Raw genomic sequence first — 14868 nt, 5'->3', positions numbered from 1 at the left:
ATATAGATAGTATTACTTTTAAGAAATTTCAAAAGTAATAATATGATAGCCAGAAAACCCATTATGGTTCTACGCCAAGGTACGTACGATGCTGCGCGCTGTACTTTTTCAATTTCCAACGTCTCCTAATTTCAACCCATGCAATCAAGTATTAAGCCTTATATATGCATGCATCGTATGCTCATTTAGCAGATCTCAAGCCATTGAGTGAGAGAACGATCTCGAAGTAACCAATGGTTTCTTCGTTCATAGAGTTTCATGGCCGTTAAATAACAATAATAAACAATAACAACAACAATAATAATAATTATTGTTGTCGACATTAATTACTTCCAGTGGAGGGCATGCGAAAATATCTCTTCTCCAAAATTCCGTAGGGCGGCTTCAAATAATTTGGGCTCTTCGCTCGTGTCCGTACAATCTTTCGTTTTCCTATTTCATGAAAGACGGTTGCTGTTGAATCACAGGATCCATGAGCCTACCCCTACTCCTCCCAATTAATTGACATTTTTCTTCGTACGCTTGGATCCCATATCTTTATCAATAAAGTTTCGTCCAATCGATATTCATTAAATTTGAACCCGCAATGCTCCCATATTTATCCGAAAAGCATCCGTGAATTTCTCGAACGAATTAAAGGGCATTCTTATTACAACCAACCTCCAAGTTCGGTTCTCCGCCCAGCTAATAGGTCGTGGAATATCAACTGTTGGTAACGAAGTTTGTGATATTCAATTCCCTTTTTCTTTCCGATCAAATGCTCCAAAAGTTGAAGTGGCATTGTGTATATTACTCTGTGTTGGCGGGAACGTAATGATGATTACATTAATTTTCAATATAAGGATTATTCTTTTAGTAAAATTATCAAGTGTGGTTTGACCTATTGATTGAATCCAATTCTTGCTTGACCGGGCATAATAATTATTTCGGGTCATCTATTTATAGGTTATTAATTTTAACTCTTGTAACGATAGCCCATGAGAGTCTTTGTTCGTTTGTCTAAAAGCTTCCATATAGGCATTATATTCGGCGAGTCCATATAAGCATTTTTAACCTGCCCTTAGCTTGTCATCTACTGTCCCCTTGATATACATTGAGAATTATGTCATGAATTTTGACCTAATTATGTTTCTCTTTGTAGATTTAATGTTGCGTTTAGTTTTAAAGTAGGATTTTAAAATCAGATTTTAATTTTGAAAAAGAATGGTATAAATTGTTATGTATGGGGCTTACCCTTTGACTTTGTATGAGTTATTTTGTTTTGTTGTGGAAAAAAATAGCGGTACAAATGGGGCCCATCATTTGGCTTTGTATGAGTTATTTTATTTTGTTGTGAGTAGAATTAAGTTAAAGTGTGATTTTAAAATCACACTTTGAAACCAAACAAGCCATAAATTTCTATCTTTTGGTTAGGTAATATCCTTAGAATATTATATATTAGGATATTACAGATAGATAGAATATCGGAAATATCATGTTGAGAGAGAATTAAGGCCTATATATGCGTGTCGATAGTTTTGGTGTAAATGTACGAGGATAGCATCCAGAGGGTGAGTATTTCGTGAGATGGAATATCTCTTTGAGGATTAAGGATTCGGGGGACACACTTGTATTATACTCCACTCCATAATTGTTTTTCAATAAGAAATCGTTGCAGAGTTGATAAGGGCATATTATACTCATATTTTATTGTGCAATTCATGTTAAATTATTATTAATTTTATAGAAATTATAAGAAGTCGGTGCTTAATTATGTGTAATTTGATATTGTAGGTCTTTGAGGACTTAGATGGAATTACGAGCAATATTGAGGAGTTTTGCGCAATTTGGAGCCAGCATATATCTTTCGGAAATCTTTTTTTTGTTGTGGATATAAATACTCCTCATAACAAGATTAGGAAACCCTAGGGGGGAGCCATCTTTCACCATTCTTTTAACCTAGAGAGTTTTTGGAGAGGGTCTTGTCTGGAGCCGTCACCTGGATCAATTGATTTGAAGCGAAGAATTGTGGAAGAGATAATTCCTTAAAGGAATTATTGGGTTTTTGTTTTAGGATTCAATATCTTGAGTTTACTGCTGAATATGAATTCTATTGCAATGACTCCTTGGAATTATAATTGTGTTTTCAATTCCATGATATTCTAAGCTTCTTTTGTGGGAATATGATGAAACCCTAGGTAGCTAATATGATGATTGTCGCCATGTTATAGGATTAATAGATGTGTTGATGATTCATGATTGCAATTCCTATAATTTCAATTTTAATTCTTAATTGGTTATAATTGTTAGAAACACTATTGATACGGGAGTTGATATAGTGTTTGTTAGGAATTCTTGATTAGACTAATTAGTTAAATGCGATAGCTGCGTTAATTAGTTTAATTAGAGATTATCCAGGGATTAATGCAATGTTTCTAGTTAGTTATTCGCTAAGACATTAGGGATAATTAATTTAGGGCATTAGACAATCATAGCACTGGAAGGTGTATGATTATAATTTAGAGTCCACTATTAATTAGAGATGCGGGAGCTGATTGATTAATTAGAGGTTTAAGACTTTAATTTTAAAGGCTTGATAAACTCACTTGAATAATCACATAGCTATCAGTCTATATAACATGATGGCAATCTGATTAGTGAAACTAGGGTGGATTCTGTTTTTCCCACTTTCAATTGATATATTTTCGTACAATTCTCTTTCTGCTCTTTGTGACGATTTAGGTTGATTAGTAGTTAATTAGTTAATTCTCTTAATTTGATTGCTTAGATAATAATAGAATCTAATATAGGTTTAGTACTTAATTAATCCTTGTGGGATCGACACTCTATTCATCACTATATTACTTGATCTGACCCAGTACACTTGCTGGTAGAATTTGAGCTTATTTTATATATATTTGCAAAGGGATCAAGTTTTTGGCGCCGTTGCCGGGGATTAACTTAATATTAGACCACCTTTAGTTCTATTGTTAATTTAGGCGCACTTTACTGTGTGTTTATTTCTTGTTCTCTTTGTAGGTATTCTATGCGCAGGAGTAGAAGTGCTGAACTTCTACCATTAGATCCTGAGATAGAGCGCACCTTGCATCGGTTGAGAAGAGAGAACAGAAGAAGGGAAGAATTGCAGGTAGTTGAGATGGCAGATGATGACATCAACCGCCAAATACAGGGTGCTGCCAGAGCACTTCGAGACTATGCAGTACCTACTATTATGGGTTCTGCGATCAGAAGGCCCACTATTCCAGCTAATAACTTTGAACTGAAGCCAGCACTCATCCAGATGGTTCAATCAAATCAGTTTGGAGGATATCCCAACGAGAGTCCTGATGAGCATATTGCAGGATTCCTCCAATACTGTAACACGGTAAAGATGAATAATGTCACTGATGATGTTATTAGATTACAGCTTTTTCCTTTCTCGCTTAGGGATAAAGCGAGAGCCTGGTTCAATTCACTGCCACAAGAGTCCATCACCACCTGGGCCGACCTTTCATCTAAGTTTCTCAGGAGATTTTTCCCACCAGCTAGGACTGCAAGATTGAGGAACGAAATCACTAACTTCACCAAGTTCAATGGTGAATCACTTTATGAGGCATGGGAGAGATTCAAGGAGGCAATCAGAAAGTGCCCACATCACGGATTGCCAGATAATCTCCTAATTGAGGTCTTCTATCTTAGCCTGGATGATACATTGAGGTCTCTAGTAGATGCTGCAGCAGGAGGCGCACTGATGGGTAAGAATTATGATGAAGCAAGTGCTTTGATAGAAGAGATGGCCTCCAGTGCACATAATTGGCAGAATGAAAGAAGTAAATCAAGAGTGGCATCAGTCAATGACATGGACACTATTGCTAATTTGACAACCCAGATTTCAGCTCTCACTACCCAGGTAAGTAAACTCACCTCAGCACATTCTTTTAATACTAATCAGGTTGCTTTTTGTGAGTTGTGTTCAGGACCACATTCGACTCTTGAATGCATGTCTGGAAATCCCTCGGCTTCACCCAATGGAGAGCAAGTGAACTTTGTCAACAACTTCCAACGGAGTAATCAAGGGCCTTATTCGAACACTTACAATCCCGGGTGGCGTAATCATCCTAATTTCTCATGGAGGAATGAGAATAATGCACTTAAACCGCCACCTGGATTCCAAAAGCAAGGCCCTGCTCAGAATGCTCCACCTCAGCAAAGTCAGTCGAGAATGGAAGAGCTCATGTTGAGCTATATGCAAAAGACTGACACCATGCTACAGAATCAACAAGCCACTATTCGAAACCTAGAGGGTCAGATTAGTCAGATTTCTCAGCAATTGAGTAATAGACCATCAGGGTCTTTACCCAGCAACACTGAAGAGAACCCCAAGGGTGTCAATGCTATAATGCTGAGGAGTGGCAAGGAATTGGAAATAGTCAATAGAAAAGCTCAAACTCAGGAGGAGAGTCCGGAGAAAGACAAAGGTAAGCAAAAGGTGGAGGAACCAAGGCAGAAGTCACTAGGGGTGAAACCGTATGTTCCTTCTGTCCCTTTTCCAGGAAGATTGAAGCAACAACAGTTGGACGCCCAATTTGCTAAATTCCTAGATGTTTTTAAAAAGCTGCAAATCAACATTCCATTTGCAGAAGCACTCCAGCAGATGCCTTCATATGCTAGATTCATGAAGGATCTGCTCACTAAAAAGAGGAAGTTTGATGGGAGTGAGCCTGTGATGCTTACAGGAGAGTGTTCTATGATTCTCCAAAAGGACTTGCCTAACTTACCACGCAAACAAAGAGATCAGGGGAGTTTCACTGTTCCTTGTACTATAGGGAATTTTCATTTTGAGAACGTTCTTATCGATTCAGGTGCAAGTATAAATTTAATGCCTCTGTCTATTTTCAGGAAACTTGGACTTGGAGAATGCAAGAAAACTCATATTACCTTGCAACTTGCTGACAGGAGTATCAAATATCCAAAGGGTATTGTTGAGAATGTCCTGGTGAAGGTAGACAAATTCATATTTCCAGTCGACTTCATAGTCTTGGAGATGGAGGAGGACAGAGAGGTGCCCATGATCCTTGGCAGACCGTTCCTTGCGACAGGTAAAGCATTAATAGATGTGGAACAAGGTAAGCTCACTTTAAGAGTTATGAATGAACAAATAACTTTTAATGTTTATGACGCCATAAAGAAATTTGATGATGGCAAATCATGTTACACCATTGATATTATTGATGAGCTTATCTCTGAGTCTGTGGAGGAGAAAGCAGGTGTGGATACAATGGAATCAGTCCTTAGGGATCTGGACGATTGGAGTGATGATGATGAGCATGAGGAAGAATCTGTGGAGAAGGTATCAGAAATCAAGGCTCGCTACTATGAGGAGCTGGGCACTAGTGCGACAAAACCAGTATCATCTTTGACACAGTCCCCGGTGCTAGAACTTAAACCATTGCCTAGCCATTTAAAATATGCCTATCTTGGAATAGATGATACTTTGCCAATAATTATCTCTTCTTCCTTGACAGGTGATCAGGAGCAACAGCTCCTAAGCGTGCTGAGAGAGCACAAGGAGGCAATAGGATGGACTATTGCAGATATCAAAGGGATCAGCCCTTTGATTTGCACTCACAGGATAATGTTGGAAGCTGAGTGCAAACCCATAGTGCAACCACAGAGGCGACTTAACCCAACTCTCAAAGAGGTAGTGAAGAAAGAAGTGCTTAAACTGTTGGATGCAGGTATTATCTATCCTATCTCAGATAGTAAATGGGTTAGTCCTGTTCAAGTAGTGCCCAAAAAGGGTGGTATGACTGTGGTTAAAAATGAGGTCAATAAATTAATCCCGACTCGTACTGTGACTGGGTGGAGAGTTTGTATAGATTACAGGAAACTAAATGATGCTACCCGTAAAGACCATTTCCCCCTCCCCTTCATTGATCAGATGCTAGAAAAACTTGCAGGGCATGATTATTATTGTTTTCTAGATGGTTATTCTGGTTACAATCAGATTCATATAGCACCCGAGGACCAGGAGAAAACCACATTTACTTGTCCTTATGGCACTTTTGCCTTTAGGAGAATGCCTTTCGGTCTCTGTAATGCACCTGCCACTTTCCAGAGGTGCATGATGTCTATATTTTCTGACATGTTAGAGAATTTTATTGAAATATTTATGGATGATTTCTCTGTTTTTGGGAAGTCATTTGAATCTTGTCTGACAAATTTAGGCTGTGTGCTTAAAAGATGTAAGGAGACTAATCTGCTTCTGAACTGGGAGAAATGTCATTTTATGGTAAGAGAGGGTATAGTCTTAGGTCACAAGGTGTCAAAGAAAGGGATTGAAGTTGATCGAGCAAAAGTGGAGATAATAGAGAAGTTGCCACCACCCACTTCAACAAAAGGAGTAAGGAGCTTCTTAGGACATGCTGGCTTCTACAGGAGATTTATCAAGGACTTTTCTAAAATCTCTAGACCTCTTTGTAATTTACTTGAAAAAGATTCTGCTTTTGTTTTTAATGACAATTGTTTGCAGGCATTCAATTTATTGAAGGAGAAACTCACTTCTGCACCAGTGATCGTTGCACCTAATTGGGAGCTTCCGTTTGAGCTGATGTGTGATGCCAGCGACTATGCTGTAGGAGCAGTACTTGGGCAAAGGAGAGGTAAGGTATTTCATGCAATATACTATGCTAGTAGAACTTTAAATGAGGCCCAAAAGAACTATGCCACAACTGAAAAGGAGCTTTTAGCAGTCATATTTGCATGTGACAAGTTTCGGCCTTATCTGATAGGTTCTAAGATCATAGTATACACAGACCATGCTGCCCTGAAATATTTGTTTGCCAAAGCTGATGCTAAACCTAGGCTAATTCGTTGGATTCTACTGCTACAAGAATTTGACCTGGAAATTAGAGACACAAAGGGAACTGAAAATGTAGTGGCTGATCACTTATCCCGTTTGGAATCTGATTGTTTAGATTCACCCATTAATGAAAAGTTCCCTGATGAACAATTGCATGTAGCAGAAATCCAAGGATTACCTTGGTATGCTGATATAGTCAATTACATGGTTAGCAACATCACACCATATGGTTTGTCATCTCAACAGAAAAAGAAATTTTTGCATGATGTGAAATACTATTTTTGGGATGAACCATATCTGTTTAAATATTGTGCTGACCAAGTAATTAGACGCTGTGTGCCTGAAACTGAACAACTTAGCATAATACAACACTGTCATTCTAAGGAAGCAGGAGGCCACTTTGGTGTGGAAAGAACTGCAACTAAGATCTTATCTTGTGGATTTTATTGGCCTAGAGTATTTCATGATTGCAGGAATTACATTATGTCTTGTGCTCCATGCCAAAGAACTGGCAATATTTCTAGGAGACATGAAGTACCACAAAATAGCATTCTTGTAATTGAGCTTTTTGATGTGTGGGGAATAGACTTTATGGGTCCTTTTCCCTCTTCTTTTTCAAATAAATATATTCTTGTGGCTGTTGATTATGTTTCAAAATGGGTAGAAGCAGTTGCTCTACAAAGTAATGATGCCAGAGTTGTAATCAGATTTTTGAAAAAAAACATCTTTTCAAGATTTGGGGTACCTAGAGCCATTATAAGTGATGGGGGATCACATTTTTGCAATCGGCAATTTGAAAAATTATTATCAAAATATGGAGTTACTCATAAAATTGCCACCCCTTATCATCCACAGACTTGTGGACAGGTTGAGGTGTCCAATAGGGAAATAAAGCGTATCTTAGAGAAAACAGTCAATGCATCTAGGAAAGATTGGTCTTTAAAACTTGATGATGCATTGTGGGCTTACAGGACAGCTTTCAAAACCCCCATAGGAATGTCCCCATACAAGATTGTTTATGGTAAATCATGTCACCTACCAGTAGAGCTTGAGCACAAAGCATATTGGGCCATAAAATACCTTAACTTTGATTTACAAGCTGCAGGTGAAAAGAGATTGCTCCAATTGAATCAGATGGCTGAGATGAGAGAGGAAGCATATGAAAATGCTAGGATATACAAGGAGCGAGCCAAGCGATGGCATGATAGGAACATCCTAAAGCGAGAGTTTTTGCCTGGTCAGAAAGTCCTATTATACAACTCTCGCTTGAAGTTGTTCCCAGGTAAGTTAAAATCTCGATGGTCTGGACCATTTGTTATTTCTAATGTTTTTCCCTATGGTGCAGTTGAGCTGAAGTCAGAAGATGACCGCACTTTTAAAGTAAACGGTCATCTTCTCAAGCATTACTTTGAAGGGGAAAATATTGATGGTGATGCCACTACGGTGGATCTAGCAAATTCGGTTGAAGAATTGGAAAAGTCGAACTAGCGACTATAAACTAAGTGCTTCATGGGAGGCAGCCCATGTCTGAGAGCTAAAGTCCCTGTTGGCTCTCAATTCTTTGGCTTCATTTGTTTTATTTTGATTTGCTGTTGGTTTGTACTTTATCAAGCACCCACTCATTGGGTAGACTTGGGATATTTGCTATTTGATTGTTTTAGTTAAGATGGATTATCTGCTATTTTTGTTCTTTTTGTTGTTTTCTTTTTGTTTTTGAAGCCAGGGTGGATAACAACTGCTGACTCTCTCTATTGCTATACCAGTTGGAACTCCAATTGCTTCAACTTAATTTTTCGAAACCGGGGAAGTACTAGTATCTCTTTTTCTCTTATGTTCTTTATTTTTATTTTCGTTTTACTAGAGCTACATTAGGAACAGTGAGGACACTGTTTAATCTAAGTGTGGGGAAGGGAGATACTAAACAGATGGAGTATAAAATTGAGTATAGTGTTGATGTCTGAATTCTGTGATTTAATTTGTTACTCATGACATCTGATGCCTGTCTTTGTTGATAAATAGTTATACTTCCCTGTCACCTTGAATTATAATTGTCCTTAAGTTATCTGGCAATTGTTAGGCCAAATTCTTTTTTTTTTTTTTTAATTTTTTTTAATTATTGAAATCTAGAGATTGTACGAAGAATACTGTTGATAGCATTTGTTCAGGAATTGTTTGAAAAAAATTGACTCACTTAGGCGCCCTACTCACCACTGTTGTGATTTTTGTACTTAGTTAAAATTAATTAGTCAAATCTTTAGAAATCAAATTTACCTAGTTTTTAGCCCTAGAGTTTGAAGTTTAAGAGTCGGTCAAGTCCTTAAGTGAAAAATAAACAGGTCTACTTCTAAGCAAAGTTAGTTAGTATATCCTCTTTTTAATTATTCTAATAGCACTTTAACATTTAGTGAAAGAGGTAGAAGAAGCTTTGTACTTAGTGATTCCTATAAAAGAAGTCTGAAAAGTGTTAGTGAGCATTCAAAAAAAAAAAAGCAAGCATAGCCTTTACTCCAATGACTCAAGAATTGAGTTATGAGTATCCTAACTTGAATGTTAGAGTGAGGAAGAGTTCGTAGGGGTCCCTTTAAAACCCGGTCACTTGGGTGATGAGCCCGGGATGTGCCGACTCAATGAACTCACTATAACGAGAAGAGCGGAAAGGCACAAGTTCAAACAAAAATTGGACTTGAAAAAAAAATTTGCTTCTTAAACAGAAAGGAAAAATTGAATGCAAAAACAAAAAAATAAATTAAGACTTGTAATAAAAAGGAAGAAAACCTAGGGACGAAGCAGATACCATATGCTTTCACTACCTTGTTGACTTGCTTAGAGGGAAAATTAGAGGGATTATATGCCTGCTAACAGCTATGAAGTTTAAATGTGTATTTTTCCTTATAGGACTGAGTATTTACTTTTGAAATAGAAATCTTAGGCTAAACGCTTGGATTAAAATTTGCTTTCTCTAGATTAGCTGGTTAATTTCAACTGTAGTACTCTGATCACATGTTTCCAGTTTGGTTTGAGCAGTGGGCACCACAAAATAACGAGTAATAAATTATGAGATATCAAATGCTTAAATCAGTGAATATGAAAATTTGTACTCTCTCTGATAGATTTCTTTCCTTGGTCTTATTTATTTTGCTTGAGGACAAGCAAAAGTTCAAGTGTGGGGAAGTTGATAAGGGCATATTATACTCATATTTTATTGTGCAATTCATGTTAAATTATTATTAATTTTATAGAAATTATAAGAAGTCGGTGCTTAATTATGTGTAATTTGATATTGTAGGTCTTTGAGGACTTAGATGGAATTACGAGCAATATTGAGGAGTTTTGCGCAATTTGGAGCCAGCATATATCTTTCGGAAATCTTTTTTTTGTTGTGGATATAAATACTCCTCATAACAAGATTAGGAAACCCTAGGGGGGGAGCCATCTTTCACCATTCTTTTAACCTAGAGAGTTTTTGGAGAGGGTCTTGTCTGGAGCCGTCACCTGGATCAATTGATTTGAAGCGAAGAATTGTGGAAGAGATAATTCCTTAAAGGAATTGTTGGGTTTTTGTTTTAGGATTCAATATCTTGAGTTTACTGCTGAATATGAATTCTATTGCAATGACTCCTTGGAATTATAATTGTGTTTTCAATTCCATGATATTCTAAGCTTCTTTTGTGGGAATATGATGAAACCCTAGGTAGCTAATATGATGATTGTCGCCATGTTATAGGATTAATAGATGTGTTGATGATTCATGATTGCAATTCCTATAATTTCAATTTTAATTCTTAATTGGTTATAATTGTTAGAAACACTATTGATACGGGAGTTGATATAGTGTTTGTTAGGAATTCTTGATTAGACTAATTAGTTAAATGCGATAGCTGCGTTAATTAGTTTAATTAGAGATTATCCAGGGATTAATGCAATGTTTCTAGTTAGTTATTCGCTAAGACATTAGGGATAATTAATTTAGGGCATTAGACAATCATAGCACTGGAAGGTGTATGATTATAATTTAGAGTCCACTATTAATTAGAGATGCGGGAGCTGATTGATTAATTAGAGGTTTAAGACTTTAATTTTAAAGGCTTGATAAACTCACTTGAATAATCACATAGCTATCAGTCTATATAACATGATGGCAATCTGATTAGTGAAACTAGGGTGGATTCTGTTTTTCCCACTTTCAATTGATATATTTTCGTACAATTCTCTTTCTGCTCTTTGTGACGATTTAGGTTGATTAGTAGTTAATTAGTTAATTCTCTTAATTTGATTGCTTAGATAATAATAGAATCTAATATAGGTTTAGTACTTAATTAATCCTTGTGGGATCGACACTCTATTCATCACTATATTACTTGATCTGACCCAGTACACTTGCTGGTAGAATTTGAGCTTATTTTTATATATATTTGCAAAGGGATCAAGAGTTTCCTTTTCCCTTTTGACCATTCCCTTTTGATCACATCGATTTTGAGGTCTTACCAATTTCTTCTCTCTTCCGCTATATCCTTGTTGATCGTTGCGTTGATTCCCAACATATACATATAACTCTTTGAATTCCTAGCTATGATAATTAATGCAAAGAAATGGGGTTGTGTAATGGTGCTTTGCTTCACTAGAAAACTATGAGATTCCAAGTTCAATTCTTGCAGGTGAGATTGTCTTTTATTTAGAATTCTATTTTCTTGTATTATATCCATATATCTCCTTTTATAACAAAAAAAAGATATTTAGTGTTATATTTACGATAATTAAAAAATAAAAGCTAATCATCAATATTTTTTTTCAGTGAAACGGGAGCGAAGGCCAACAAAATAAAGGTAAATTAGACAAAAGCTAGCCAATCCACGAAAGAATTGTCCTCTCTATAAATGTGGATGAAGTGAATATCCTGTACCTTAGCAAGTAGATGTGGCTAGCAATCGATTTAAATTTTAATTATTAGGTAATATATTGAAATCTTCCTTAAAAAATCCTAAAATTCCTAAGACTATAAAATTGTATACTACAAAATCAGTCAAAAGGAACGCTAAAAACTTTTACCGAAATTAAAATAAAATATCAACGGCAAATATATATGCAGATTTCTATTTATGGAACATAAGACGAGCTGAGAGGAAAATTTGGCGATAAAAAATGAACGTTCGTTTGATTTCGCAATCTGATTTTAAGATTTTAACTCTAACTTTAATTCCACTCATTACACAATAAAAGACAACGCAATTATTACTTTTTCATTTTTTTTCAATTATTTAAACCATTCAATTCAATTTTTAATAATTAATTATCTCAACTATTCATTATTTTTTTCGCAATTCAATATATAATCATTACTGTTTATTCATTATTTTTTACACTTTTTTTTTCATAATTTAACATTACAATCATTACAAATCAATTAAATTAAAACATAACTCAACTTAACTCTAAAATTAAACGCATTAAAAAATTATTTGGTGTTATATATATATATATATATATATATCATCATGAATAATGGAGGAGTACGGAGAGATAGATTGACGCGGACCCCACAAAAAGTCCCTTCACTTCACTTTTCCCCTCCGTAAAATAATTAGTTGCCGACTTATCCGTTACGTGTCCGCTCTTCCCCTGTAAGTCAAAACGCGTGCCAGAAATTTTTCATACCTCCGTGGTATACTCCCACGTATGCATTCACACCGACGTAATCTACGACCGCACCACTGAGATGGCTTCCTGTCTCAGGTAGCAGGATCGGCTGGTGGATTTGACGCCACGTGTAAGAATATGGAGTGAGTAGCAGGCGATGAGGCTCCGAGCCGATTCATCATCCAGGAAGCCGAGCCGAGACAGCCTAATATGTGGGAGCGTCAATTGGCGACGTCACTCGGTACTACTGTTGATGACGTCAGGACATCCAAGGAGGCTATGCGAAATGGGCACGTGTCGGTAAGATTACCTTCACTGGCTGCTGTGTTTTGTCAGTGTGACCTCCCCCACGCGCACCATAAGGGGCGTCCCCTACCTTCAAACGAAGGTTAGATTAATTGTATGATCATCAATTTGATAGGAACCCCTGGAAAATTGGTTTCCCATTAGGGGGGGAAAAAAAATCCTCTTCAAATTGTGTTACATGTGTAAGCCACATGACAAATGATGCACCTATTCAGGCATCAAGGTGTAACCATATTTATATTTATTAAGAAGGTTCATTCTTTAATGCGAATTTTTAAATCTTCCATATAGTATAAAACGAGAAATTATTCGGTAATTTTATCTCGCCATGTGACGTGAGGAGACATCAAGTTAATTATAATAAATTAAATAATAAGTGTTAATCACTCGATTAATTTTGGTAAGTTTTCTTAATTGAAAAAATCTTATTGATTGTTCCTCACCACATTATTGTGAGGTATGATCATTTAAAATTTTATCGTACAAAACTAATATAAGCCCTTAAATCTCCCTTCATTTAATATTGATCATCCATTGTACATAATCATTTTTAAGTATTTTCATTCTTTAATTTTTTATTTTCCCTCCCACAAACCTTCTACAGTGTTGCAAATTAGGTTGATTTTAATTTGGATATGATATATTATGGATTAGAATGGTAAATTATTGTTAGTGGGCAACAACTTACTCACCGAGAGGCAAATCCTCCATTTTCATACTGATCAGTTAGCTCAAATTTGAGAAAGGGGTATAGTGCAGTGGCTAACACACTCGCCTGGTAACCTAGAGGTTCCAAGTTCAATTCTCATCAGTGGGACTACTCGTGCCCCTTTATTTAGATTTCATTTTCATTTTCTTGTACTAGGCCATGAGCCTCTTATTATAACCGAAAAAAGAAAGTTAGCTCAAATTTGGTTGTTTATAAAAAAAAAAAACTTGGATTTGGCTCGAATAGACTTTGCAAGATAATGAAGCTCAAAACAGGTTTTCTAGTTTCTTGATGTCTATGTTTTATACAGTACACATTACCTGTATGAGTAGTTATGCGTTGTATACATAGATTTGTTTGTATATGACGATATATCATATAGTCTTATATATAAATATTATATATATATATATATAAATGAATTGTAGGGCCGAGCCATTCATACTGATGATAAGATCCGACAATCCCCAGTCCATCAACTTACCAAATTGCTCGATAGAGACAAAATCTGTTCTTATATATTATCAACCCTATCTAGGTAATTAAGAACTCGCGGTGCCCCAAAATTTTTGCAATATAACTTGACGCAACCTGACAAGTTTGAATCCGAGGTAAGTGATATAACAACCTTACTAATTCTGAAAACTTGTTTAGGTTAATTAGTTGTCGAGATACGTTGTTGAAGGTAAAACGTGCATTCCCCTATAGTGATCACATATCATACTCGTCCCTTGTAAGTTATAAGTGAGAACTAATTAGAAGATTATTGGTTAAGATATAAGGTGACGGACAATTGAATAAGAATTTTTCTGAATTGAACATCAGATTAATTGTTAGTTTTAGGTGTTCCATGTTGCTTTTCTTCCTTGTACCTTGGCTTGATGAGAGAGCGGTTTAGGTGCCTTCCTTCTTCTCAGGATTCTTTGATCCGATGAAGTTCTCGACTAACTCAACTGAGAACTAATTAAAAGAATACTCGGATCTACTCATCCCTAAAATATATGTATGGATCATCGAAGCTTCAAGAGATCAGAACTTATCCTTCGGATCGTGAACTGACGAAAAAAATTATGAACGAAAATCACATTTTATATAATAAAGGAATTTGATCGTGATTCTTTAGGTATACTTGTGAAATTTTAGAACTTATAAATATGGACGGTCCAAATTAGATTTAGGGGATTTAAAGGCTCGTATTAGTTTTGTATGATGCGAGACAACCCAAAGATGCATAGTAGAATTTGGGTCTTAATGCTCCGTTTGGTTTCGCAGTTAAAATCACAAAAATTGTAACTTTAACTTTAACTCAACACACTACACAATTATTTGTTATTTTCCACAATCAAAATCAAAGTTACTTTAACTCTAAAACCAAACG

At 36.1% G+C, this 14868-nt stretch overlaps 2 protein-coding genes and 1 non-coding gene across 3 annotated transcripts; 2 read left to right on the top strand and 1 right to left on the bottom strand.

Annotated features, from left to right (window-relative positions):
* The first annotated feature begins 3025 nt into the window (after window positions 1-3025).
* Window positions 3026-5226, top strand: LOC116207723. The gene is made up of 4 exons (XM_031540804.1): window positions 3026-3889; window positions 3932-4719; window positions 4879-5105; window positions 5216-5226. Exons 1-4 carry the CDS (start codon window positions 3026-3028, stop codon window positions 5224-5226), a joined length of 1890 nt encoding a protein of 629 aa, XP_031396664.1.
* On the bottom strand, window positions 3536-3642 carry LOC116193378. The gene has a single exon (XR_004154287.1). It is a non-coding gene; the product is annotated as a small nucleolar RNA R71 (small nucleolar RNA).
* LOC116192868 lies at window positions 5211-8904 on the top strand. Its single transcript, XM_031521558.1, has 2 exons — window positions 5211-7190; window positions 7695-8904. The coding sequence occupies exons 1-2, from the start codon at window positions 5258-5260 to the stop codon at window positions 8327-8329; spliced, it is 2568 nt and encodes an 855-aa protein (XP_031377418.1). The 5' UTR covers window positions 5211-5257; the 3' UTR covers window positions 8330-8904.
* Window positions 8905-14868: the final 5964 nt, after the last annotated feature.

Source organism: Punica granatum, chromosome 1, assembly GCF_007655135.1.
Source record: "Punica granatum isolate Tunisia-2019 chromosome 1, ASM765513v2, whole genome shotgun sequence".
NCBI classification, from domain to species: Eukaryota; Viridiplantae; Streptophyta; class Magnoliopsida; order Myrtales; family Lythraceae; genus Punica; species Punica granatum.
Note: the sequence above shows the minus strand (reverse complement) of the source record. Positions and strands in the feature narration are given on the sequence as shown.